Source organism: Nansenia antarctica (assembly GCF_963989245.1).
Source record: "Nansenia antarctica genome assembly, chromosome: 3".
NCBI classification, from domain to species: Eukaryota; Metazoa; Chordata; class Actinopteri; order Argentiniformes; family Microstomatidae; genus Nansenia; species Nansenia antarctica.
The window spans coordinates 16,654,800-16,680,805 of NC_137688.1; the positions used below are offsets into that span (position 1 = coordinate 16,654,800).

General features: G+C 49.9%; 2 protein-coding genes across 2 annotated transcripts; one reads left to right on the forward strand and one right to left on the reverse strand.

The window, feature by feature from the left end:
- Positions 1–1,502: 1,502 nt before the first annotated feature.
- On the forward strand, positions 1,503–14,213 carry pcdh12 (protocadherin 12; the record flags this gene model as incomplete). The annotated part of the gene is made up of 6 exons (XM_080526978.1): positions 1,503–3,914; positions 4,178–4,297; positions 4,595–5,002; positions 7,348–7,439; positions 9,646–9,794; positions 13,789–14,213. The coding sequence occupies 6 exons, from the start codon at positions 1,503–1,505 to the stop codon at positions 14,211–14,213; spliced, it is 3,606 nt and encodes a 1,201-aa protein (XP_080383104.1).
- Positions 14,214–17,884: 3,671 nt separating this feature from the next.
- On the reverse strand, positions 17,885–20,756 carry LOC308153787 (transmembrane O-methyltransferase homolog; the record flags this gene model as incomplete). The annotated part of the gene is made up of 4 exons (XM_080526979.1): positions 17,885–18,217; positions 19,790–19,986; positions 20,255–20,525; positions 20,652–20,756. 4 exons carry the CDS (start codon positions 20,754–20,756, stop codon positions 17,885–17,887), a joined length of 906 nt encoding a protein of 301 aa, XP_080383105.1.
- Positions 20,757–26,006: the final 5,250 nt, after the last annotated feature.

The window sequence follows — 26,006 nt, forward strand, 5'->3', positions numbered from 1 at the left end:
GAAAATCCTGTGTGTGAAATTATACAGCATGTCACAGTGTCTGTGTTAAAAATATGACTGTTGTAAAGTTCATTCACCTACTGAGACAGATGTACTGATTGTAAGTCACTTTGGATACAAGCGTGTGCCAAAAGACTAAAATGTCAAATGTGAAAATGAAAAGCTGAAAGTTGATACTTTGGCACAGTTCCTCTCTATCCTGTGTCCTTGACTGGGTGTGTTTACTGTGGGAGATTTCCTGTAAAAACCTCAACCAACATCACACACACACACACACACACACACACACACACACACACACACACACACACACAACCAACCAACATCTCACCACTGAAACCTCAGTCACATGTCACACCAAAAGCATGGAGGGTGTCCAGACTCTAAATCTGACAGGGGCGTCTGACGGGCTTTAAGACTCTTTCCACTGACAAGTTTGAAGTTGCCCACAGATGTATCAGCGATAGCTATCAGTGTTTAGGATTTCTGTCACGGGCCCAGACCCTACGTCATCGGTTCTGTGGGCCTAGAACCGGCCTGGTGCCAGCTGTAAGGCCCAGAGGGACCACGCTGCAGACCCACTCTGGTCTCTAGTGAGTTACGGGTCCAGAATGCCAGTCCTGATGAGTTTATGATGAGTGAGAAGAGAGAGAGAAAGACAGGCAGACGAGAGGGTGAAGTGCTGGGGGCAGAAGGAGAGAGAGAGAGAGAGAGAAAGAGGGAGGGAGGGAGGGAGGATCACATTTCTTTAAAAGCACTCTAATGTTGTTTCAACTCCCACTTCATTTCCTGAGGGCCCATTTTCTGTCTGTGAAGGGGGTGGAATCCCTCATTTACATATGTTCCATCCCCCCTCGCTCTGATTGGTTTGATCCCTCCCCTGCATGTGACATCACAGTTCCAAACTGCCAGAGTTCTGACTCCTAACTTTAATGTGTGCAGGCGGACAAACCGAGAGGCTGGGAGCTGTGTGTGTGAGTGAGTAACGCAGAGAGTGTGTGAGAGAGAGAGTTTTAGTTATAAGCTTTAATTGTTCTGTGGCTCAGCTGAGGACCTGCGAGGTGTTATTTATGCACAGGATATACAGTTTTCTTTTCTTTTAAATTCTGGATATTCTGGATATGAGTTTTGTAAGGAGGGACACTAGATTGTTTGGTGTAATATCTGTTGGTGTTTCTAAGAGCTAGTGAAAGTCAGGAGAATGGCTCGATGAGCTGTTTGTTCTGGTTAATCTTTTAGGTTATTTTCCATATTTTGTGGATTTTTACATATTGGACATTTTGCTTTACCTGACTTTTTAAAAAAGAACATTTATAAAGGATATTTCCTTTTGATAATTTCATACGATTTGGTTGATAAAAAAACATCTCTTATTGAAGAATTGAATAGAAAAGAGTCAAAACTAAACTTCAAAGTAATCTTCTAAGTTCCTATCTCAGTAGTTCAGACATGTCTGTGTAAGGATCAGATCGAGACAGGTCAGTACTATCTCTCTCACAGCCATGCTGCTGCCTCTCCTACTGGTTCTGATCCTCGGTTCTGAGGCCTGGTCCTCTGACCCAGCCCGTCTGACCTCTGACCCTGCACCCCTGACTTCTGACCCGACGCCCCTGACCATCATGTACCGTGTCTGGGAGGAGCAGCCGGTGGGCACCAGGGTGGGCCGCCTGGCGGACGACCTGCGTCAGCGCGAGGAGACGGGGTCGCTGGAGAACTTCCAGGTCGTTGAGCATGGTCAGGCCCTGCCCTTCTCCATAGCCTCCAGGGACGGCGCCGTCTCCACCCTCGGCCAGCTGGACCGGGAGGAACTGTGCCGGGGCTCGGACCTCTGCGAGCTGGCCTTCAGCGTCCTCTACAGGAAGGGAGGGGTGGTGCATTTCCTGCGGGTGCGCGTGGAGGTGATGGACCTGAACGACCACAGCCCGGCATTCCCCGGCGCACGGCAGGACGTGGAGATCTCGGAGACGGCCACGCTGAGGATGAGGATCCCCCTGGACCGGGCCGTGGACCCGGACGCCGGCCCCAATGGCCTCCAGACCTACACCCTCTCCCTGAACCAGCACTTTGCCCTGGACGTCCGGGCGGCGCCGGGGGGCGCCAAGCAGGCGGAGTTGGTGGTGGTGAAGGAGCTGGATCGGGAGCTGCAGGCTTCCTTCGAGCTGACGCTGGTGGCCTGGGACAAGGGGAACCCCCCGCGGTCGGGCAGCACCCTGATCCGGGTCAACGTGCTGGACTCCAACGACAACAGCCCAGCCTTTGAGGACAGCAGTCCCACGGTGGAGCTGGCCGAGGACACGGCCCGCGGGACGGTGGTCATCAACCTCCGGGCTACCGACCCGGACCAGGGAGCCAATGGGCAGGTGGAGTACTCCCTCAGCAAGCACGCACCCTCAGAGGTCCAGAGGCTGTTCGCCGTGCACCCCCAGACCGGCGCCGTGGCCCTGAGAGCGCCGCTGGACTACGAGGCCCGGCACGCCTACGAGGTGGACGTCCAGGCGCGGGACCTGGGCCCCAACGCCATCCCGTCCCACTGCAAGCTCCACGTCAAGCTGAGGGATGTCAACGACAATGCGCCGCGGATCCACGTCACCTGGACGCCGCCGGACTCCCCCGTGGCGGCGGTGTCGGAGGCCGCCGCAGAGGACACGTTCCTGGCGCTGGTGATGGTCTCAGACGCTGACTCTGGGAGCAACGGGAACGTCCGCGCCCACATCCAGCACGGCGCGGGGAAGTTCCGCCTCAAGAGAATCCACGGGGACAACTACATGATCGTCACCAACGGCCAACTGGACCGAGAGAAGGTCACGGAGTACAACCTCACCCTGGTCGCCCAAGACTACGGAGACCCACCCCTCTCCAGCGTGCGGCACCTGGCGGTCCGCGTGCTGGACGAGAACGACAATGCCCCCGTGTTCTCCAGGTCTCACTACCAGGCCACTTTCCCGGAGAACAACGCCGCCGGCTCCCCCGTCCTGCAGGTGGAGGCTCATGATGTGGACGTAGACCTCAGCGGGAGGGTCTCCTACTCCATCAGGGAGTCCAACGAGCTGGGGACGCCCACGGCGTCCTTCTCCATCCACCCCACCAGCGGCGTGGTTAGTGTCCAGCAGTCGTTGGACTACGAGGAGTCCCGCACCTACTCCTTCCTGGTGGAGGCCATCGACCACGGCCACCCGCCGCTCACCAGCACGGCCACGGTGCTGGTGGAGATCCAGGACGTCAATGACAACTACCCCATCATCGAGGAGCCCAAGCCAGTGAAGGGAGTGGCCTCGCTGAGCGTCCCCGTCAACGCAGAGAAGGGGGAGATCGTGACGGAGCTGGGGGACGGTGAGGACGAGAGCTCCACCAACTCTCCGGGGGGAGGCCGGCCTGTCCGAGATGGGTTCCTGGCCGCCACCGTCAAAGCCAGCGACCCGGACTCCGGCCTCAACGGACGCCTGGGCTTCGCCATCACAGACGGGAACCCGCCTGGCCTGTTCAGGCTGGACGAGGCCACGGGCCAGCTGTACGTCAACACCACCAATGCCACGGAGCTCATCGACAAGACGTTCAGGGTGAGCGTCGCCGTGTCTGACGCGGGCTCCCCGAGCCTGGTCACCACGGCGACGCTGGAGGTGACCTTCATCAACCTGCGGGACCACCTGAAGAACTCGGCACCCGGCAACCGCGGCCAGCTGAGCTTCACCATGACGATGGCCATCTGTCTCGGGGCGGCGTGCCTCCTGCTGCTCCTGGCCGTCGCCCTGGTGACCACCTTCTGTCGCTCCGAGAAACGGGACAATCACGCATACAACTGCCGGCAGGCCGAGTCGACATACACGCGCCACCCGCGGCGACCGCAGAAACACATCGCGAAGGCGGACATCCAGCTGGTGCCGGTGCTGAGGGGGCGGAGGGAGGACCCTGCTGAGGTCTGTGTCGTTGTTTACTTGTTTACTGTTTGTTGTCTTATAATTATTGTCTTATTGTTTTGTTGTTAGTTTGTGTCTGCCACACAAATTGAATCTCCATCTCGATAAAGTATTCATAGTTATTTCTCTCCCTCCACCCTCTCCCTCCCTCCCTCTCTCTCTCTCTCCCTCTGTCCCCCACCCTCCCCCTCCTCTCTCCCTCCTCCACTCTCTCTCACTCTTCCCCCACCCCCCCCCCCCCCTCTCTCTCTCCCCCCCTGCAGGATGAGGATGAGGCCCAGCCCCTTGCCTCCCCCATGCTCCCCCAGGCATCTGAGCAGCAGCAGCAGCAGCAGGGGACAGAGAGACTGTACAGCATGGCCCCGCTGTCCTTCACTACACAGGTGACCTGGAACCCCCCCTCCCAACACGTCTCATAGTCCTGTTATTGGGTCGCATGATACAGCTCGGATACAGCTCGGAATGTAATGCCGATTGTTAGATTGATTGATTAATATATGCCATTTAGCTGACACTTTTATCCAAAGCGACTTACATTGCAGTGAGTGAATACATTTTTCACTATGGTCCCAGCGGGAATCAAACCTGAAACCTTTGTTAGCATTGTTAGCGCCATGCTCTACCACCAGAGCCACAGAGGACCATTGATTGATTTGATTGATCGATTGATTGATTGACAGGGCTACCCAGAAGGCCACGCAACGCTCCCAGTCTCCCATTCCAGAACGCTCCGGAAGCCTGGGAGCATCGACCTGGACGGCTCCCTTCCCCGCACCCCCGCCACCCCGTACAGAACCCTGCGGAAGGCCAGGAACCCTTCGTCATCGTCATCCTCGCTGTCCCAGAGCAGCACTCTGAAGAGGCACCAGGGGAGCCGTGAGGTCCAGACCCGGGTGGAGGGCGAAGAGGGGGGGATCTCACCTTCGTCGTCCCAGGCCACCTTGAGGAGGCCCAGGGCCCAGGAGGGGGCCCGGGGCGGGCAGGGGGCCCAGGACCACCGGCAGATTCTCAGGGACCTGGTGAGGCTCTCCATGGCCGCCTTCGGAGACAACGGCATCGAGCTGTCCTCGGCCTCTCCGGACGTCCAGGTGAGACACGGCCGGTTACCTCAGCTGTCTGAAGGGTCTGACGCTTTTGACATGAACACCCTCCATGTACACTAGTGTATCATACGCATGTGTGTTTTAGGTCTCTCTCTGAGACTTTGTATTTCTTAATTCTTCATTTTCTCTCTGAGTGATGTGTAAATATACCTTATTCTTTCATATGATCTTACTTTTACAATTAACCCATTCAGTTAAGTGTAACAACATCCAGGGGATCCTGAGTAGCAGTGTTGCTGTTTTTCACTGGTTCTATCAAGTTTTGGCCTGGTGTGTGTCCTGGGTCTGTCCTGGGTCTGTCCTGTCCTGGGTCTGTCCTGGGTCTGTCCTGGGTCTGTCCTGTCCTGGGTCTGTCCTGGGTCTAGCGTGGTGTGTGTGTGTGTGTGTGTGTAGCAGCCCGGGGGGACAGCTGACAGATGATGCAGAGCAGAGAGGAGGTTGGAGGGTTGGAGGGTTTGTTCAGGTGCTCGTGTGTCAGAGACGGTAATCTCAGCTACCAAACCCCTCAGGACAACTCTGCATCACACCACACACTCATAGTCATGTGTGTGTGTGTGTGTGTTCCTGTGTGCGTGCCTATGCTTGGGTGTGTGCCTATGTGTGTGCCTATGTGTGTGTGTGTGTGTGTGTGTGTGTTGGTGTGCGTGTGTGTGTGTGTGTGTGCGTGCGTGCGTGCGTGCGTGTGTGTGCGTGTGTGCGTGCGTGCGTGTGCGTGTGTGTGTGTGTGTCTGTGCGTGTGAGTGTCTGTGCGTGTGTGTGAGCGCCTATGCCTGTGTGCCTGTGTGTGTGTGCGTTTCTGTGTGTGTACATGTGTGTCTGCCAGGCAGAATCAGAGGGGGAACCATGTTATTCTCAGAGGAGGAGGGTGAAGGGGGGGGGGGGGGACCGGAGCCCAGAGCCCAGCCAAAACAAGGCCTCCGATCCGTCTGCTGGGTAAAGTAACACCACTCTGACATGTAGGGACCAGGGAGGCCCACAGCCAGCTCCACACAGCCCAGCTCGCTGTGACCGACGCTGCGCTCGAAGGAGAGGAAAAACACCCCACTGTCTGGTTTTCGACTGGTGGCTGGTGGGTAGTCTAACATCCCACAGCACATCCTCCCAGTCTGGAGGGCCACCGCCCAGCTGAACGGGCCTTAGAACAAAGAACCCTGGTCTTGGGGCCATCCCGGTCCTGAGGCCTCACGTGCATCCCCTTATAAGAACAGGAAGACGCAGAGGTCTTGACCCCCCCCCCCCCACACACACACACACACACACACACACAGCCCCCCCCCCCCCTAGCCCTAGTTGGCACTTTGGCTTCAGGGGTCTCTCCGAGGAGGTCTCAGAGGAAAGGCTGGAGGTTCTGAGCAAGGGAGGGAGGGAGGGAGGGGGGAGACGGTACTTTCCCCTCCCCCTCCTCCTCCTCCTCCTCCTCCTCCTCCTCCCTCTCTTCTACACGTCCATATTTCGGGGGTTCATCCTGGAAGGAAACGGGTCAGAGAAGAATAGCCTTCTGCGTAGAAGCGCTTTCCTGCCCGCCCACCTCAGGCACACACACACAGACACACACACACACACACACACACACGCACACACACACACACACACACACACACAGACACAGACACAGACACAGACACAGACACAGACACAGACACAGACACACACACACACACACACCACACACACACAGACACAGACACAGACACAGACACAGACACAGACACAGACACAGACACAGACACAGACACAGACACACACACACACACACACACACACACACACACACACACACCCCACACACACACATCTCTCGTTCCCCACCTCACACAAAGCCTGCGTTTCCTCTCTGGGTGCTGGGCCCACTGCACCACATCCGCTCCCAGAACAAAGCAGTCAGCCCAGGCTGCTGAGGCAGGTCCTAGACGGGCCCAGAGGCTGAGGCAGGTCCCAGATGGGCCAGGGAGGTTCTCCCAGAACTACAGTATTGGTTCAGTGTCTGATGAGGATGATGAGGATGATGAAGGTGATGAAGAGGATGAGGATGCCCACCTGCTGGAGCGGGTCAACTAACAGACTCCCTCTACAGCAGCTGTCCCAGCTCCTCTCCTCCTCCTCCTCTCCTCTCCCCTCTCTTTAACCATCCTCCTCTCCTCCTCTCTACAGCAGCTGTCCCAGCTCCTCTCCTCCTCCTCTCCTCTCCTCTCCTCCTCCTCTCCTCTCGTCCTCCCTCTCTCTAACCATCCTCCTCTCCTCCTTTCTACAGCAGCTGTCCCAGCTCCTCTCCTCCTCCTCTCCTCTCCTCCTCCCTCTCTCTAACCATCCTCCTCTCCTCCTTTCTACAGCAGGTGTCTCAGCTCCTGTCCCTCCTCCACCAGGGTCAGCTGCAGCCCAGACCAAACTTCCGAGGCAACAAGTACTCTCACCGCACTGGCAGGTGAGACCCCCTCTTCTTCCCTCCTTTCTATTCCTCCTTTCTACTCCTCCTTTCTACTCCTCCTTTCTACTCCTCCCTCTCCTTTTCAATATCGCTCCTTTGTTTCTGAGCCAGCTGGCCGACCGGAGCACCTCCCACACACGCTCGCACGCTCACACATGCACACACGAATATACACACACTCAAACTCACACTCACACACACACACATAAATGCATATACACACACACACACACACACACACTCCCACACACACTCTCACACACCGCTGTTGATGTCACATGATCAACGCTTCGCCATTCATCGTATGGTCACATGACGCTCAGACTTCCTGTCTGTCCATATTACCACTTTAGACAATTTGTATGTACATTAAAAACGGTGATTTATGATTCATACTGTATATGGAGGCCATTTTTGTTTTGTTGTATGTGTGTGATATATTGATTGATTGATTTGATTGAAAACCTTTATTGTCCCCAATGGGGAAATTTTGTTGTCAAACAGCTCAGTTAGGGCAGAAAACATTCAGTACAGAAAACAGAAAAACATTCAATAAAAAAACATAAAACAGTGCAGGCTCAATAAGTAAAAAGTTCCAAAAGTTCCATCTCCAGGTCTCCCCCACCCTGCAGGGCCTGGTTGTAGAGTCGGAGTGCAGCTGGAATAAAGGACTGTCCAAATCTTTTTGTACTTTGACGGGGGAGAACAAATCTGTGGCTGAACTTGCTCCTCATCCCTGCCAGCTCGCAGTACATCGGGTGGGAGGGATTGGCCAGCATGGCCGCCAGTTTTTTCCCCATCCTCTGTTCTGCCACCACCTCTAGGCTGTCCAGCCCGGTCCCCACCACAGAGCTGGCCTTCTTCACCAGTTTGTTTAGCTTCGCAGCATCCCTGGCACAGATGTTTCCACCCCAGCAGGCCACGGCGAAGAACAGAACGCTGGCAACCACCGACTGATTGTTGTGTGTGTGTGTGTGTGTGTGTGTGTGTTTACATTTTTGGCATTAAGCAGACGCTTTATTCCAAAGCGTCTTGCAATCAATAAGTAAGTGAATCATCAATCCACCAGTCGTAGCAGGAAGAGTAATCTAGCTCAGGCCAGCAGCCATTGGCAGTCATCGTGCAAGAAGTGTGAGTGTGTGTGTGAGTGTGTGTGTGTGTGTGTGTGTATGTGTGTGTGATACCATTGTGTTTGGCTTCCATACAGTGTGTGTGCTGAAGCCTTGGGCCAGGTGTTGATAGAGAGACATTGTTAGAACGGTGGAGTCATGTCAACAACCCTCAGGTGTGGGTCGCATCAACAGGAAGTCACTGTCTTACTGTCTGACTGGCACAGGAAGTGTGTCATACATCACCTCTATCTGTCTGCCAGTCAGTCTATATGTGTGTGTGTGGGTGGGTGTGTGGGGGCGGTGGGTCGGTGGGTGGTTGTGTGTGTGTGTGTGTGTATCAGGGCAGGCAGGGGCAAGACCCAATATCTACCTCAGAGCCTGACTCATGTCCTGAAGGCAGGAACCAGCGCGTCCGATGACCACAGTGTCATCACATCACTCTGCTTTCTGGGAAGTGGGCTGTACGTCAGGGGAGGCTGGCGGAGGTAGAAATCGGAGGACTGGCTCATTGTAATACATGGGGAATGGTATCAGACATTATGTCAAACGTTGTGCTTGATACCATTCCTTATTCCATTCCATGCATTACAATGAGCCCGTCCTCCGATCTCTACCTCCACCAGCCTTCACTGCTCTATATACACAACAGGCTACACACAAAGAGGAAACTGTTGATGACTAATTTAAATGGACTGCGGTGATCATCCTTGTTGTTTATTAGAACAAAGGAATATTGAGCTGGCTGGTTTGATGTGCTAGTTGCCTCACGGCGAAAACACACCGCAAGTGTCAACCTCAGCAGCGTGTGTGCGTTTCATTTCAGCGCTCATGTTAACGGGTCAGAGCAGCCATACAGTGTCTCATGCTGGCTTCCACAGCACGCCATCTACAGATTAGGACTCTCACCTATTTGTTTCGTGTGCCGTGCGCATTGCAGGCAAAACTCAATGTACAAAGATAAGGCTGTAATCTACCTCAACAGTGTGTATTCTACCTCAACAGTGTGTATTCCACCTCAACACTGTGGTGTAGTTGAACCCACTGGGTCAGCAGTCTTTAACATTACCCCCCCCCCCCCTCCCTCCCTCCAGGTCCGGGGCCCAGGACACTGACTGGCAGAGCACCAAGGACAGTGGGCATGGGGAGAGCGAGGCCGGGGACATGGACTGGGACATGGGACGAGACTCCCCCATAGACCACCTGCTGGAGGAGGGGCTCCACAACCTGCTCATTAACACTGGTGAGAACTACAACTCCCAGAGTTAAAGAACTACAACCACAGTTAAATAACTACAAACCCCAGGGATATAGAACTACAGCCAGAGATGTTTTAAGAACTACAACCATACAGTAGAACAATTCTATCTCTATGGTATATTCTATAATGTTCTATGACTACAACAGACTTAGCCTGTCAGAAACACACACACACACACACACACACTTTATTTTAGAAGCCCACCTAATTCCACATAATAAACACCTTTTCTTCTTCAGAAGTAGTATAGTGAACATCACCGCTGACATAAACTAATGTTATCTTAATTCCCAGCTCTCTGTGGGATCTCTGGTCCCCCCAATTTAGAACCAACAGCTCGTGATTATTTAAGCTGCTGAAAGGAAAACAATCTGACCGAGGGTGTGTTCACCCGGCCGTAAAGACACACAACCAGATATGCGTGTGTTCATATAGCTGGCAACGGGCCAACCTACTGTATATACACACACATGTAGTCAACATACGTTGGGAGTTCCTTCCAGGGATTGTTCTGGCCATCGGCAACATTCTGACTCCGGGTCTCTCTTTGTTCTCCGGAATCAAAGGCAGCGTTCTCAGGGGTTCTCGGAGTTCTCAGGGGTTCTAATTCTGTTTGAAAGACTCTTAGAACCTCGGGGGCAGAATCGGGGGATTTTTCTTGATCCTTCTGTTGTTGTTGAGTGAAAGCCATTTAAGTCGATGCAGGTACAGTAATGTCATACAGGCGTGATACACCGTGACTACTGCGTGTTAGTGTGTGTGTGTGTGTGTGTGTGTGTATGTGTGTGTGTCATGGTTGAGTCACTTCAGCCCAAAGGGCTCCTCTGTTAGGGCTGTAACTCACACGGGGGTGGTGACACACACAGATGTGTGTGAGGGCCGTTCGCTCTTTGAGGTTTTCTGACTTTGTTGCCGCCGCTGTTTTCTCATTCCCTCAGCAACACTCACCTCTTTAATTTCACCTGGAGCCCTTTTCTTTATAGAGGTATTTTCGCTGTAATCCCATCTTTAGGGCTGTGTAGAACAACACACACATACATATATATACACACACACACACACACACACACACACACGCACACACACATACCACCTCCCAGTCTACCCTGAAGCTGTATTTTTGAGAACTCAGAACAGATAGCCCTGAGTCTCATCTCTGATATCATGTTTCACCTCTGACACAATGCAGATGAGCGTGTGTGTGTGTGTGTCTGTGTATGTATGTGTGTGTGTGTGTGTGTGTGTGTGTGTGTGTCTCTCGGTCAATCTGTGTGTGTGTGTGTGTGTGCGCACACCTGTTTGTCTTTAGCTTTGGTCTCTTTTTGACATCTACATTCCTCGGTTCGGTCTCCGTATCATTGAGCTGACATGATAAATGTTCCAGAGGGAGACCACTGCTCTTTGTCAAGTTGAGTTTTCCACCGCTTCTCTGTCGACCGACGGCCATGATTGCTGTTATCAAAGTGAAACCCGGACTTTAATCTAGGGGTGAGGATCTGACACAGCGGTTCGCTTTTAACTGCTTCAATATCTGTGGCAGTTTGGTTGTGGTTGGAGTCAATCTGCCGCGGCATGGGGGTCGCCCACATCAAACCCCTCTCAAGGTAGTGTGTGTGTGTGTGGTGTGTGTGGTGTGTGTGTTCAGGGGGTAATTGTTTTTGGAGGGATTTAGGAGCTCTCCACTGGTAACCCAGGTCTAATTAAGTTTCAAACTGGGGGAGCCATGAATCATGGGAGATAAAGAGAGGGAGAGATAAAGAGAGAGAGGCAGAGAGAAAGGAAGGAGATGTAAAGAGGTAAAGAGGGAGACGTAGAGTGAGAGAGAGAGAGAGAAAGAAAGAAAAAAAGAGAAGAAAGCCAGAGACATAGAGACTGAGAGATAGTGAGGGGGGGAGGGGGGTTGCTGGAGTTTGTAGGCAAGGAATAAAGAGAGGGAGTGTAAAGGGGGTAAAGAGGGAAGGGGAAAAGAGATTGAGATGGAAAAGAGAAGAAAGGGCAGGCAGAAAGGAGGGCAGTGTTGTGGGTTAGCCTAACGGCAGTTAGCTGGTGAGTACGCCTCTCCCTCTGATGCGGGCCGTGTGGTGTGTTTGATTCCAGCTGCCCTACCGCCTATGTGTCGACCAGACACAACGCACCACATCCAAGGGCCAGGCGCAAGGATACGCTACGCTAGGCTCCCTCTGTTTCTGGATAGTGTTTGATATGAGCGCTAGGCCCTATTAGGAGCGCTAGCCCATTAGTGGTAGGGATGCCAATTACCATGTCCCGTATTAGCCAGGATGTCCCGTATTTTGGACTGGATGAATATACTGGTCCTCCCTTCATCACCCCCCCCCCCCCCCCATGTGTACGTAGAGCATAAATGCTCCAATTCCTGTAACCCCCGTCCCGTGCAGTGGCACGCCATCTTTTGTCCCGTATTTGGTAGGGAGACAGTTGTCACCCCTAGTGACGACTGACCTATAAAAGATGGTCTTGGAAGTCACAGTGGTTGGCTGAGTCAGCGCTGCTCTGTTTGATGACTCGTGAAATGTGGTCGCAACCACACAGTTAGAGAGTTAGAGAGGAGGATAAACACATTAATATAAACACCCCTCTCTCCTTCTCTCTTTCTTCCCCTTTCCCTCCCTCCCTCCCTCCCTCTCTATCTTTCTTCTCTTTCATTTAAAAACCAAAACAAATATGTCACGGACACTTTGAACATTCCAAACAAATAGCGCTGGATGAGGGGTGAAACATGATGCGGCTAGGTGGGGGGTGTGTGTGTGTGTGTGTGTGCGTGCGTGTGCGTATTCTGTGTAGAGTACTCTTCACTGATGTGTGGGATCAACAGTGAGGATGAAGACTTGTTTCGTTTATGGATCGAGATTTAACTGGGGTCTGTCAGTCACGCAGTGAGAGAGTAGTGTGTGTGTGTGTGTGTCTATGTGTGTGTGTATGGGGCGAGCAGGGTTCAAGGATTGTTTACTGACTGATGTGTGTGGGTTATCCCCTCTGCCCTGGGTCTGGTAGTGTGTGTGTGCGTGTGTTATCCCCTATGCCCTGGGTCTGGTAGTGATTAGATGAAAGGGACCACAGGCCAGGCAGCCTAATTAGATTGAAGCGGGGAGAATCTCGTTAAACCAGAGGCCCGTTCCCAACGACAGGAAGTCTTCCGCTAACACCACTTTACTGGGAGCCCAGGGGAGGCTGGCAGAGGTAGAAATCGGAGGACGGGGCTCATTAGAATGGAATGGCTCATTGTGCATGGAATGGAATGGAATGGAATGGGGAATGAGGAGTGGTATCAAACCTGTATGTGTTTGATACCATTCCTGCGTTCCATGCATTCCAATGAGCCTCGTCCTCCGATTTCTACCTCCGCCGGCCTCCCCTGAAGAACACATCGCAGGATGCAGCCTGGGGATGGCAGGAAATGCCAGATCTGCTCACAGATAAATATAAACATAACTATAACTCCTCTTGTGATTTCTGCATCCTGTTTTTACCCCCCAGACAGCGCTGAAGGAAATGTTCATTCAGCAAGACGGAGACTGAAATAGCGACCTCCATAAGCTCCATTTAATGACCTTCTCTCTGCCTCCAACGACGGTTATCAGGTCACTGTTATTGCCCCTGGCGATATCTTTCTCATGAGGAGATTCGTTTCTATAGAGAAAACAAACTATAACGCAAAACATCAACCAATAAAAAATGCCTTAACAGTGAAAACCGCACAGTAGCAGCACAGTAATCTTGCGTTGTTGTATTGTAATGGCTAGAGAAGCGGGGTCGCTGCCCTGTTGGTAACTGTAGTTCTCTGTGGTAAAAAGTGTTGTTAACTGTAGTTCTCTGTGGTAAAAGGTGCTGTTAACTGTAGTTATATGTGGTAAAAGGTGTTGGTAACTGTAGTTATATGTGGTAAAAAAGGTTTTGACTTGTAACATGTTCTCATCACCTCTCTTTCTCCCTCATTCTCTCTCTCTTTCTCTCATAGACGATGTGTTCGCTGACATCGAGGACCCAGCCTGGATGGCCCGCCTCTCCCTCCCCCTCACCATCGATTACCACGACAACATGTTTGTCCCCAATGGGCCACCGTCCCCCGACGCCGACCGCTCCCCCGACGTCCTCGACTCCTCCTCCTTCTCCACCTTCGGCAAGGCGCCGGAGAAGGACGGCCCACTAGGAGGCGCCTTGCTGTCTGAAGTCAGCACGCTGTTCGAGATGCTGCTGACGCAGAAGGCTGACGCCCAGCCCCGCACCTCCCACGAGGTACTCTACAGATTGTCTGCTGCCTACCGCCGCTCGCTGGGGCTGGACGGGGGCGTGGCTGGCGGTTTGGCCACAGCAGGGGGTGCCAACGCACCCCGGAACTCTGGGAGCCCCGAGAGGATGTCCCCATTGGCTCAATGCCCATAGGCCACACCTCCTCGCCTGAGGACCGTAGATATGGATTGCGTTTTGATTGGTTCCTTTGACTATTGGCGGTTGAGGCTCACAGTAGCCTAAGTCCCGCCTACCGAACCGAAGAAGTTCTTATTTTTTTGCAGCAGAAATCAGGCATGTGATCTTGACAATATATCCTGAAAAAAATGGATATTGGTTTGGGGCTTGGTCATATTCAAGGGTTTATCCATAGAGGATGAATGTAAAAAAAAAAGAAATTCCTGAAAAAAACCGAAAGTCCCTGAGAAATTGACTGCAAAACTGGTCCTATTAGGGTTACGCTATGACACATCCACCTCCCTCCATCGGACTAATCCAACCTGGGGCTTGTCAACCCTCCTACATCCCTGTCTGGGATGGTCAACAGACCACTGGCAGAGAAAGGGGGGGGGGGGGGGTAGGGTAGAGTTCAGACCTGGGTCAAACAGCATTTTAAAATATATTACTTTTGAGGGCCAGTTTCACAGACAAGGCTTAAGCCTAGTCCTGGGCTAAATCACACTTTAAATGTAAATCCACTGTAGATGCATCGTAGTCTGTAGGATTAGGCTTAATCTGCATCTATGAAACCAGCCCGGAGTGTGTTTTCTTGTGCCAGCCTGGAGACGGGGGACGGGGGATGGGGGGGTTGAACCAAACACTATGTTGATCCCAGTTCTCCCACCCACAAGGCCTTCATACAGAACCGGACCTGACACGACTGTACTGTTGATACATTCCCCATAGCACAGCATGTACAACAGGCCGGTGGATGGAGCGGAATAGGGAACGGAAACAAACAGTATCGAACATACGTGTTCGATACCATTCCTCCATTCCATTCCATAAGTTACAATGAGCCGTCCCCTGACTTCTACCTCCACTGGCCTCCCCTGATTGCTCCTCCACATGGCACAGAATGTACTAGAACCCTGAGATAAAAGCACAAAACGATAAGACAAAGAATTGGTGTTCCTGACACAGTGAACACTCCTCCACTCGATTTGACGCAACTGAGTCGAGGAAGAGTTGTGGTCAGATGTGTGTGTGTTTGTGTGTGTGTGTGTGTGTTTGTGTGTGTGTGTTTGTGTGGGAGTGGCAGTAGCAGGATAGTGCTATGCTGTCCTTTGTTGGCGAGCGTCGCCTGTGGTATGTATGAATGGTTGGCTTTGGCGTTCAGAGGAAACAAGCCCTTTGTCTTTCCTGAAGGAGAACACTAACAGGCCTGGGTTCTGTGTTCCTGAGGACTGAACACTAACAGGCCTGGGTTCTGTCTTCCTGAGGACTGAACACTAACAGGCCTGGGTTCTGTCTTCCTGAGGACTGAACACTAACAGGCCTGGGTTCTGTCTTCCTGAGGACTGAACACTAACAGGCCTGGGTTCTGTGTTCCTGAGGACTCAACACTAACAGGCCTGGGTTCTGTCTTCCTGAGGACTGAACACTAACAGGCCTGGGTTCTGTGTTCCTGAGGACTGAACACTAACAGGCCTGGGTTCTGTCTTCCTGAGGACTGAACACTAACAGGCCTGGGTTCTGTCTTCCTGAGGACTGAACACTAACAGGCCTGGGTTCTGTCTTCCTGAGGACTGAACACTAACAGGCCTGGGTTCTGTGTTCCTGAGGACTCAACACTAACAGGCCTGGGTTCTGTCTTCCTGAGGACTGAACACTAACAGGCCTGGGTTCTGTGTTCCTGAGGACTGAACACTAACAGGCCTGGGTTCTGTGTTCCTGAGGACTCAACACTAACAGGCCTGGGTTCTGTGTTCCTGAGGACTCAACACTAACAGGCCTGGGTTCTGTGTTCCTGAGGACTCAACACTAACAGGCCTGGGTTCTGTCTTCCTGAGGACTGAACACTAACAGGCCTGGGTTCTGTGTTCCTGAGGACTCAACACTAACAGGCCTGGGTTCTGTGTTCCTGAGGACTCAACACTAACAGGCCTGGGTTCTGTGTTCCTGAGGACTCAACACTAACAGGCCTGGGTTCTGTCTTCCTGAGGACTCAACACTAACAGGCCTGGGTTCTGTGTTCCTGAGGACTCAACACTAACAGGCCTGGGTTCTGTGTTCCTGAGGACTGAACACTAACAGGCCTGGGTTCTGTGTCCCTGAGGACTCAACACTAACAGGCCTGGGTTCTGTGTTCCTGAGGACTCAACACTAACAGGCCTGGGTTCTGTGTTCCTGAGGACTCAACACTAACAGGCCTGGGTTCTGTGTTCCTGAGGACTCAACACTAACAGGCCTGGGTTCTGTCTTCCTGAGGACTCAACACTAACAGGCCTGGGTTCTGTGTTCCTGAGGACTCAACACTAACATTCCTGAGGGGGAATGTGGGAGATTTCTCTCACAATGGCCCTCGCCCGTCCACATGGCCCCTCCGACCGCCTGTCGGAAATATGGCCCCGTCGTTTGTATTTACTCACGTCAGTTTCCTTCGCTACTGAACATTTTAATATTTACAAAAGTCAAATGTTATTTTCATATTTTCTGTGTAAAACTGCTACGTAAACATCGATAGAGGATTTGGCGTCAGATGTGTCTGTATTGTTGTGTTATAGTAAGTTATTGGTTTTGTAGACGAACATGTAATCTTGCTCAGGAGAGTGGGAGTGTGTGTGTTTGTGTGTGTGCGAGCGTGCATGTATGAGAGTTCTCGTTTCTCTTGCCACAAATCAAACCAGCAGCACTTTGTACATAATCTTTTGTATGACATTTTAATAAAAATAAATAGAACATCTGTATCATGGTCATTTCATGTTAAACAGCTATAATAATATTATTATAAAACCTTTATTTAAGCAGGGTGTCACTGAGACCAATGTCTCTTTCCTGCTTCCAAAATGAACAATCAAAATGAACAATCAAAAGTACATTTTCCACACGCAATACAATTAAATTAAAACTCATACAGTACTTCCCTCATTACAAATAAAAAACAATGACAAACCCTTCTTTAAGCCAAAGACTCACAGCCTGATGTAAGAGACAATGGTGGGTGAGGAGACTATCCCTGGAGATGAGGGTTAGGGTAAACCAGGTCTAACATAGTGTAAGAGACTGTCTGAGGTGTGCATCATCCTGACCTGACATGTATGTGTGGAACTCTTGAGTGAACAGTCTTTGGTTTTAATACAGAATAACCCAGGGGGGTGGGGGGTGGAGAGAATCAGAGAACCCAAAACGTCCATACAGGAAATACAATGAGAATGGCGACTGGGCAGCACTCTTGGGTTCGCAAGACAAATGTTTCTCATGTCCAACGACACTGAGATACCAGTACAACACACAGTACAAGAGACAAAGAATCAGTCTTCCTTACACAGAAAGTACTCCTCCACTCTATCAAGTCTTATGCTACAAAGTTGAGAGAGAGAGTTATGGTCTGTGTGTGTTTTTGACTTGCAAACCTTACAATTACATCATTACATCATTCCATTCCATGCATTACAATGAACCTGTCCTCCGATTTCTACCTCCACCAGCTTCCCCAGGTCAGCTTCGCCAGTCTAACCAGCTGTGTGGTAACTACTGTGTGGTAACTCTACTTCACACTACAGGGCCAACCCAAACTCTACTGGGCTGGCTCAGATCCATATATCACAATATCCTTTTCCAACACTGTTTGTGGATGTGCAACCAGGCCAGCCCAGTACAGCTTAGCTGGGTTCAGTTGGGTCCAGCTGTGTGGTGGGGATGTTGGAGTAGTGTACCTCCATCAGACCCTGGGTCTGTCCCTTGACAGAGTAGTGCTCGGGTCGGGTCCGGAGGTGTTCCCGGAGAGCCGTGAGACCCCCGTTAATCAGGAGGACGCAGCCGGCCGGCCGGAGGAGACCCTCTCTCTCCAGGGTCAGGAGGTCAGGAAGGTACTGCTGGGGGTCGTGGTCCATCAGGACCAGCTCCAACCCCAGGGAGGAGGGCCTCTCCTCTAGCCCCAGATGAGGCCTCAGGCCTGGGATGGCCTGGGCTGAGCTGCACGTCAGCACCTGGAACTACGAGGGGTGTCGGTGTTAACCTGTGTCGCGGACTAGCACGATCAAACGTCTCTACATTTCACTCTTCTTCTGTTCTTTTGATCTGTTCAAGTTGTTTTATGGTTGTTCAAACAATGAAAAGGCAGCTGGAGGGTGAACCGTAGGCTACCATCTTCCCCCTATGGATGGATGTTTTATTGTTTTTACAACTGCTATTAAATTGCAAACCAAATACTCCTCTGTGATAACAAACACTGATTCATGGCTTATTGGCTGAATTAATTGAACCACCGAAGAGCAAGCAAGATGCTCCTTCAATCAACTAAAACTGGCCTGGTACCAGGAAAAGCGGGGAAATGCAAAATGTCATTGGACGAAATGGCATTGTTTGAAGCTAAGGCCTGGACTACACGTATATGGATATTTTTATTTTATTTTATTTTTTTACAATTGGGCTTCTCAACCATACGAACACGACGTTTTCACTCACATAAACTGAGATTTCTCTAAACAGATAAAAAAGTGAATGTTAAACGGAGCTGGTGTTGATGCAATGACGTCAAGTGTCAAGCCGTTCACACATGCGCATTGAAGCAAAACGGTTGTCAACAGCAACAATGGCTCAACTTCATTGTCGGTCCACACAAAATAACATTTTTTTGCTTTCTTCTTGGTCGCCATAACTTGCTTTTCTGTCTGTTTTGTACTTTTCTTTTCTGTCTGTTTCAAAGAGTTTGGTCTGTTTACGTTTTGAGTCACTGCCGCTGTTTGATTACAACTGACTGCGCATGCCCATATTGTTCTTCTACGGTATTTGACAGATCGTGTTCAGTTTTGGTTTTTCGTATGGACAGAGATATAGCTTTTTTAAACGAGGACGAAAATTCCATATACGTGTAGTCCAGGCCTAAGAGGGTGAGAAATTTTCTATTGAGTCGGACGGAGGAGTTCCTCTGGGTCCTCCACGACCAAGAAAATGGTGTGATGTTTTGCTTTACCTGTCGGGAGTACCCGAATAAAGCTGACCGCTAAGTAACTTAAGTTCAAGAATATTCAGACAAAAATAATATGTTTATTACGTGAGTCACACAGTGTAATTAATTTTATGCTAGCTAACGTTTTACTTAGCTAATTGTAAGTTAGTAGCGTTTGTCATGGTAATGTAGGACGCTAGCTCATAATTTAATATTTCAGCACATCCTCTTCCTGCTATCGGGTGGAGGGGGTGGGGGCAAAAGCATTTTTGGTAAATATTTGTAAATATTCATGCATATTGTGGCAAAAGAGATTGCTGATTAACCCTTCATGATAATTTAAAATAAATACATAATATTGTTTAACAAATGGATTTTTTAAATTAGGGCTACATCATTATCAAATCAATAGTAGTGAAATGTGTTATTTGCACTATATTGCTTTTTCAAAAATGTTGTATTTGGAGAAAGCTTAATCTCAAGCCCAGGCTTAGGGCAAGCTAGCTCCTAAACAATACAGCATACAACAATCACACAAATCAACAATGCAATACAATATAATAGTAATAATAATAATAATAATAATAATAATAATAATAATTGTGAGTGACGTTACCTGGGCGTGTTTGAAGCCGGCCACCATGATGAGTTCCTCCCCTGCGTCTGCGGTGTGGGGGTCCAGCTCCACTGTGACCAGCCTGCCAGCAGGGGGCAGCAGACGCAGGATCCTGACTGAGGAGTAGCCGCAGTGGGTGCCCAGCTCCAGCACATGCAGAGGAGCCACACGCCTCACCACCGCATCCAGTAACCCCCCTGAGAGATGGGGTGGACAGAGAGAGAAACAGAGAGTGAGAGACGGAGTGGATGTGGAGAGGGAACAGGGGGACAGAGAGAAGGGGTCAGGAGCTTTTGATTGTAGAGAGAGAGAGAGAGAGAGAGAGTGCGATCCATGCATGGTAGCTTGCCGCCATTGGTGTGTGAATGGGTGAATGAGAGGCCATTGTAAAGCGCTTTGGAATAAGGCTCTATATAAGTCAGTCCATTTACCATTTAGAGAGAGAGAGAGAGAGTGATGTCTCACCTCTCTGTGGTCCGAGGCTGAGGGAGGGGTGTGTGTCGCCATAGTGATCGAAGCTCTCCAGGACGCTGCGAGCGTTGCCGTGGGTACAACCGGAGAAGACGAAGGCGTGGGTGCTCCGTACACACACCCCCTCGCGGCCCCGCCTCAGCGCTAACACACGCCCCCACAGTGCACACAGCTCGCCACGGAAACGGGCGGTCGCCAGGACGATGAGCAGTGGGAGGGAGATGGCGAGCAACCACATCCTGACACTCAGGAGACCCCACTGGGTCTGCAGGAGGTGGAGAGAGAGAGACAGAGAGAGAGAGGAAAGGGAAAGTGGGTAGAGAGAGAGAGAGAGAGAGAGAGAGAGAGAGAGAGAGAGTGAGAGAGATCAATATGGGCTGGGTTCCACTACCTTCCCACTGGCCTGGTTCTGTCCCTGCAGAGCTGGGTTCCAATACAACATGTCCCTACTTTCCCTGTGTCCTGCTTCAGTCCCTGCAGGGCTGGGTTCCAACATGATAGGTCTCTACCTTCCCCCTAGACTGGTTCCTGGTTCCCTTTCTGAGTTAAACACCTGGACAGTTGTTACAGGGTAGTTTACATGTAGTTTGCACTGTGGCACGATACTGTATACTCTGTATGTATACTGTTTGAAATGTATAAAGGCATTTCTCTCCGGAATCACGACTCACATCTGAGTTAGACCTAGGCTTACTTTGGGCCTAAACTGTGAAAGAATGCACTAACCAAGGCCGTCCACAGATAGTGTTGCCAACTGTTCCGTATTAGCCGGGATGTCCCGTATTTTGGGCTGGATGAATATACCTCCATTGTCCCGTATATTCATCCAATCACAGGCTCCCTCATGGGTATGTACAACGTAAATGCGCCAATTCCTCGCCCTGTGCAGTGGCACACTGTCTCGCTATCTTTTGTCCCGTATTTGGTAGTGAGAAAGTTGGATGTGGATCCATCTGAAGACATTTGGTAGATCTGTGACACTTTATGCTGGTGCTATTATCTATTTATTTATGGTGCCATTAATATTGTTTCCTCCTTTGGTTATTATTTGACATTGCACTGCAAATTGATATTGTTTGGTTGTTGAGGAGTTACTCACCCTAAAGCTTACACTGTATCCGGTATATTGTGTAAATTACAATTATTTGATTTGGATATGAAGTGAGGTGAGGTGACTGACAGACTACGTGACACTAATGTTATATCGTTCTGAGTGTCTCTACGGATAGGTTATTAGTGAGGAAATGGCGCCATCTGCTGCCATTTCGAGGATTATGACAAGTCTAGAGATATTATGAGGAAGTCTGACATTGCTCATTCATTAAACACTATAAAGGAACTACAGTGGTGCGGCTAGAGACGAAAGAAAAGACGACGAGAAACTTTAAAGCTGTGTTATAATTGTCACAATATTATGTTATAGTATAATTACCTTCAACTGGAAATTCTATACAGACGACGGCGAATCACTTGGCCACTCAGAAACGTCAGAAACAGACGTCGTTACTTCTTTGCTTCTGTTCAATGACAACGCAGTACAATACACTATAGACATGTACACATCAATGACAATGCAGTACAATACACTATAGACATACACACATGCCTAGCTACTTGTCATTTGGGTTTTTAAAACAAATGTCTAGAAGCTAAAACACTTTAAATCGGTGCTGTGCTCTAGTAGGAAGTAGCCTTTGCACACGGGACGCATTGGGTATCTAAGCAACCAGACACTTGAGTCACCTGACTCCTGAGGGCTTTTCAAGCGTGTTGTAGTTCCACCAGAGGCCGGTAGAGGGCAACAACATCACTTCACTGTCATCACATTTGTTTCCTTCCAGCAATGTCTTGCTCAACATTTGACAATGCAAACTTTGGCCCCATTTACACCCTGCATTAACAAGCGACATATATTGGATTTATTATGTCATGACAGTATGTCTGAGACAATATTCTGATAATATCATATTTGTTTGTGTGGTTAACTAGTTGTTCATAAATCACATTACCAGGGTTTAGCACTGTTGTCTTTGGTCACTAGAGAGTTGATCATTGATCTCTTCATCATCGATCTGACCCCATATCCTTTGTTTTGTTTTGTTAATCTGAAGGCAGCCTAATGTAGGCCTACTGCACCTTTATTTGCTTGAGTCAACAGTAATTCTGGAACAGAAACCCATCATTGCTTTTCTTTCAGATGTCCCTCCTTTTCTGTGGACGGCACAACTAAGAGGCACAGAGCTCTGAGCTCGGGAGAAAGCCTATTTCTCCCCGTCGATAGTCCTCCCAGCCTTCCTACAGCATCCCCCTACCTTAACTTTTAAGGTAAATGCAAGCTAGATGCACCCCCAAACAAAGTAGCCTATATCCTATGTGTCAGAAACAAATGTCACTTAAATTCTCCTGTGTATCAAACACTTAACTATTCAATGAGAATGCCCGGAGGATCATCAAAGATCCCAGCCACCCCAACCACAGTCTGTTCGAACTGATGCCATCCAAAAGACGAAGCCCCTTGCGGAGCCTCAGGGCCAAAATTCTGAGGCTAAGCAACAGCTTCTTCCCCCAGGCGATCAGGCTCATAAACAAGCCTACCGACTATCATCCCCAAGCACATCCTATGTATACAGACTACCTTCATGCACACTGAGTGACTTTACTCAATACTACCTCTTACACCCAATGCTACCGAATGCAATTCTCATTACATTCTATGTGTACTATTTTATTTTATTTTACTATTTGTACTATTGCATCCTGTCTTATTTGTTGTATTGTCTCCCACAACTTGTCACTTGTCCACTTGTCTCACTTATGTCTTGTACTATTGTCACTTTATTTTATCCTGACTTATCTTGCCTATTGCCTTATTGTCTTGTGCTGCTTTCCCCCCACCCCTCAACCAGTAACGTGCAGTGAGGTCATTGGCTGGGTAGGCAGTGAGCTATGAGAGAGAGAGAGAGAGAGAGAGAGAGAGAGAGAGAGAGAGAGAGAGAGAGAGAGAGAGAGAGAGAGTGAGAGAGAGAGAGAGAGAGAGAGAGAGAGAGAGAGAGAGAGAGAGATCAGCGCACCACAACCACCATCACATTATAACATGCACAAAGCCAATGGGAGGGGGGCACTTACTTTATTTGTAACTGAAGTCCATCCGTTTATCCTTCTGGACGAAGATGCTGATCACTTTGTTGTAGAAGTCCTCCTTGTCTGGTGCATTCTTTAGTTTCATGAGACTCTCCTTTTCGATGGAAATCAGAGCCAAAGATGAAAGCCTGTCCTGTTCCATCCTATTTCGGCTGTAGGTCTTGATGCGTTTTAATGCTGAAAAGGTCCTCTCCACAGAAGCGGTTGTAGCAGGTATAGTTAAGACCAGCTTCAATAGCTTTGTGGCCTGGGGTACTGTCTCCTGCAGGTCATTGTCCCTAAAAAATGTAAGCAGTTGTAGGCCTACAGGTGACATTCGCTGGACCATTTGTGAACAGTATAATCCCGCCAAATCAGATTTTTATCTAACTAGATCAAAGTATTTTGCGTATTTGGACAGACTTTCCAATTTGTCACAGTCAAAATTAACTGACATCTCCGCAAATGTCTTGCTGTCAACGAGGCCAAGGAAAGCAAGCTCATTCATATTGTCAAACCGGGCCTTCATTTGTACAGTGATGTTGTCAAGAACACTGCAAAACAGTCTCCTCCTCTCATCTCTGGGGGATCTGCTGTGGCGAGAATTGTCTTCCGACAGATTCAGTTCATTGCATTTCTGTTCAAAACGATCATATAAACTATCTCTGACGCGCACACAACATAGGCCAATATCCATTGTCTTGTTCTGAAGAACACGAAAGAGCGCGTCTGTCACGTTGAATATGTCACCATAAACATTCAAGAGAAAATAGGTGGATGCTTTTGAAAGCCACAGATGAAATCCAGAGGCCATAGCGAGAGTCTCGCCGTCCCATCCATCAGTGTTCTCCATCATTGTCCGGAAGACTTGGCGGAGATCTGGTACGTGTTGGAGGATAGTCTGTACCAACCTGGAGTTGGAGTTCCACCTAACAGACGATGCCCTAGGGACCACCTAACAGACGATGCCCTAGGGATGCCACCTAACAGACGATGCCCTAGGGACCACCTAACAGACGATGCCCTAGGGACCACCTAACAGACGATGCCCTAGGGATGCCACCTAACAGACGATGCCCTAGGGACCACCTAACAGACGATGCCCTAGGGACCACCTAACAGACGATGCCCTAGGGACCACCTAACAGACGATGCCCTAGGGACCACCTAACAGAAGATGCCCTAGGGACCACCTAACAGAAGATGCCCTAGGGACCACCTTACAGACGATGCCCTAGGGACCACCTAACAGACGATGCCACCTAACAGACGATGCCCTAGGGATGCCACCTAACAGACGATGCCCTAGGGACCACCTAACAGACGATGCCCTAGGGACCACCTAACAGACGATGCCCTAGGGACCACCTAACAGACGATGCCCTAGGGACCACCTAACAGACGATGCCCTAGGGATGCGGGATTTCACCATTTCATCCAGTAGATTTGGTAGACTTGCTGAAAAATGGTGCGAGCCCTTCAACAGTTTTGAAAAACACTTTACACTCTGGAATGTATTTTGCTGATTGTGAAAGGACTAGGTTTAATTCATGCGCATAGCAATGCATAAAGGTAGCTTCTGGCACTTTTTCTTTTCTTTTTGCCTGTACTCCGTTGAGCTCAGAGGCCATCACTGCAGCTCCATCATAGGTTTGGGCGACTAACTTTTCAATGCACTCATATTTATGTAATACAGCCAATACATATTCTGATATTCCCTGTGCCCGCCTGTCATTGCTCACGTCATCAAATCCCAAAAAGGCTTCTTTTACTTCACTGTCGCTGTTGACATATCGAAAAATCACAGATATTTGGGCTTTGTTTGTGATATCCGTGGTTTCATCCACTTCGAGTGCAACAAATGATGCAGCCTTTATGTCATTTTTTATATGAAACCTTACGACATCACCGATTGCTTCAATAATGTCATTCTGAATCGATGTACCCAAACACAATTGATGATTTTAAATGTGCGGCTATTTTCTCATCCTTTTCTGCCATCAAATGTAAAAGTTCGACATAATTCCCACGATTGATGGAGCTACTGCTCTCGTCGTTCCCCCGAAATGCTAATTCTTGTTTAGCAAGGTAGCATGTTGCATCAATTAGGCTTTTCAACATTTCCCCGTTCTCCTTTACCTTTGCGTTGTGTGCAGTAACATGCAGCCGGTGCTGCTCATCCAGGGCCATGTCTATGCGACTTTTGCCAAAGGTTTTCAAGGCCATCTGAGAGTGGATGTGGAGTGTGGATTTTTCATGCTTCTCTAAAGCTCTTGGAAAATTGTTCAGGTCACAGCAGCCCCCTTTCACCCACACGCTGTCGCTAGACGATAACAGTAGGCAAGGGAAGCAGAACAGCTTGTTAGCCTGGCTACATCCACAGTGTGTGCGATGTTGAAACTGGACTTGGGTGTCTCCCTCCACCGGCCTCCCCTGCGTGGATGTTGGATGGAGCTGCTGCTGCCCTGAGACCCTGGTCTGGGCTCAGGTGTGTGGGTGTCGCCCACTTGTGGTTAAAGTTGGGATCTGCGAAGTTTGCTGGTCCTAGAGCAATTTAGCCTTTTAGCCTTTTGAGTGAAAAGAAAGGAAACGTATATTTCTGATGTCAAAGAGAGAAAGTTTTATT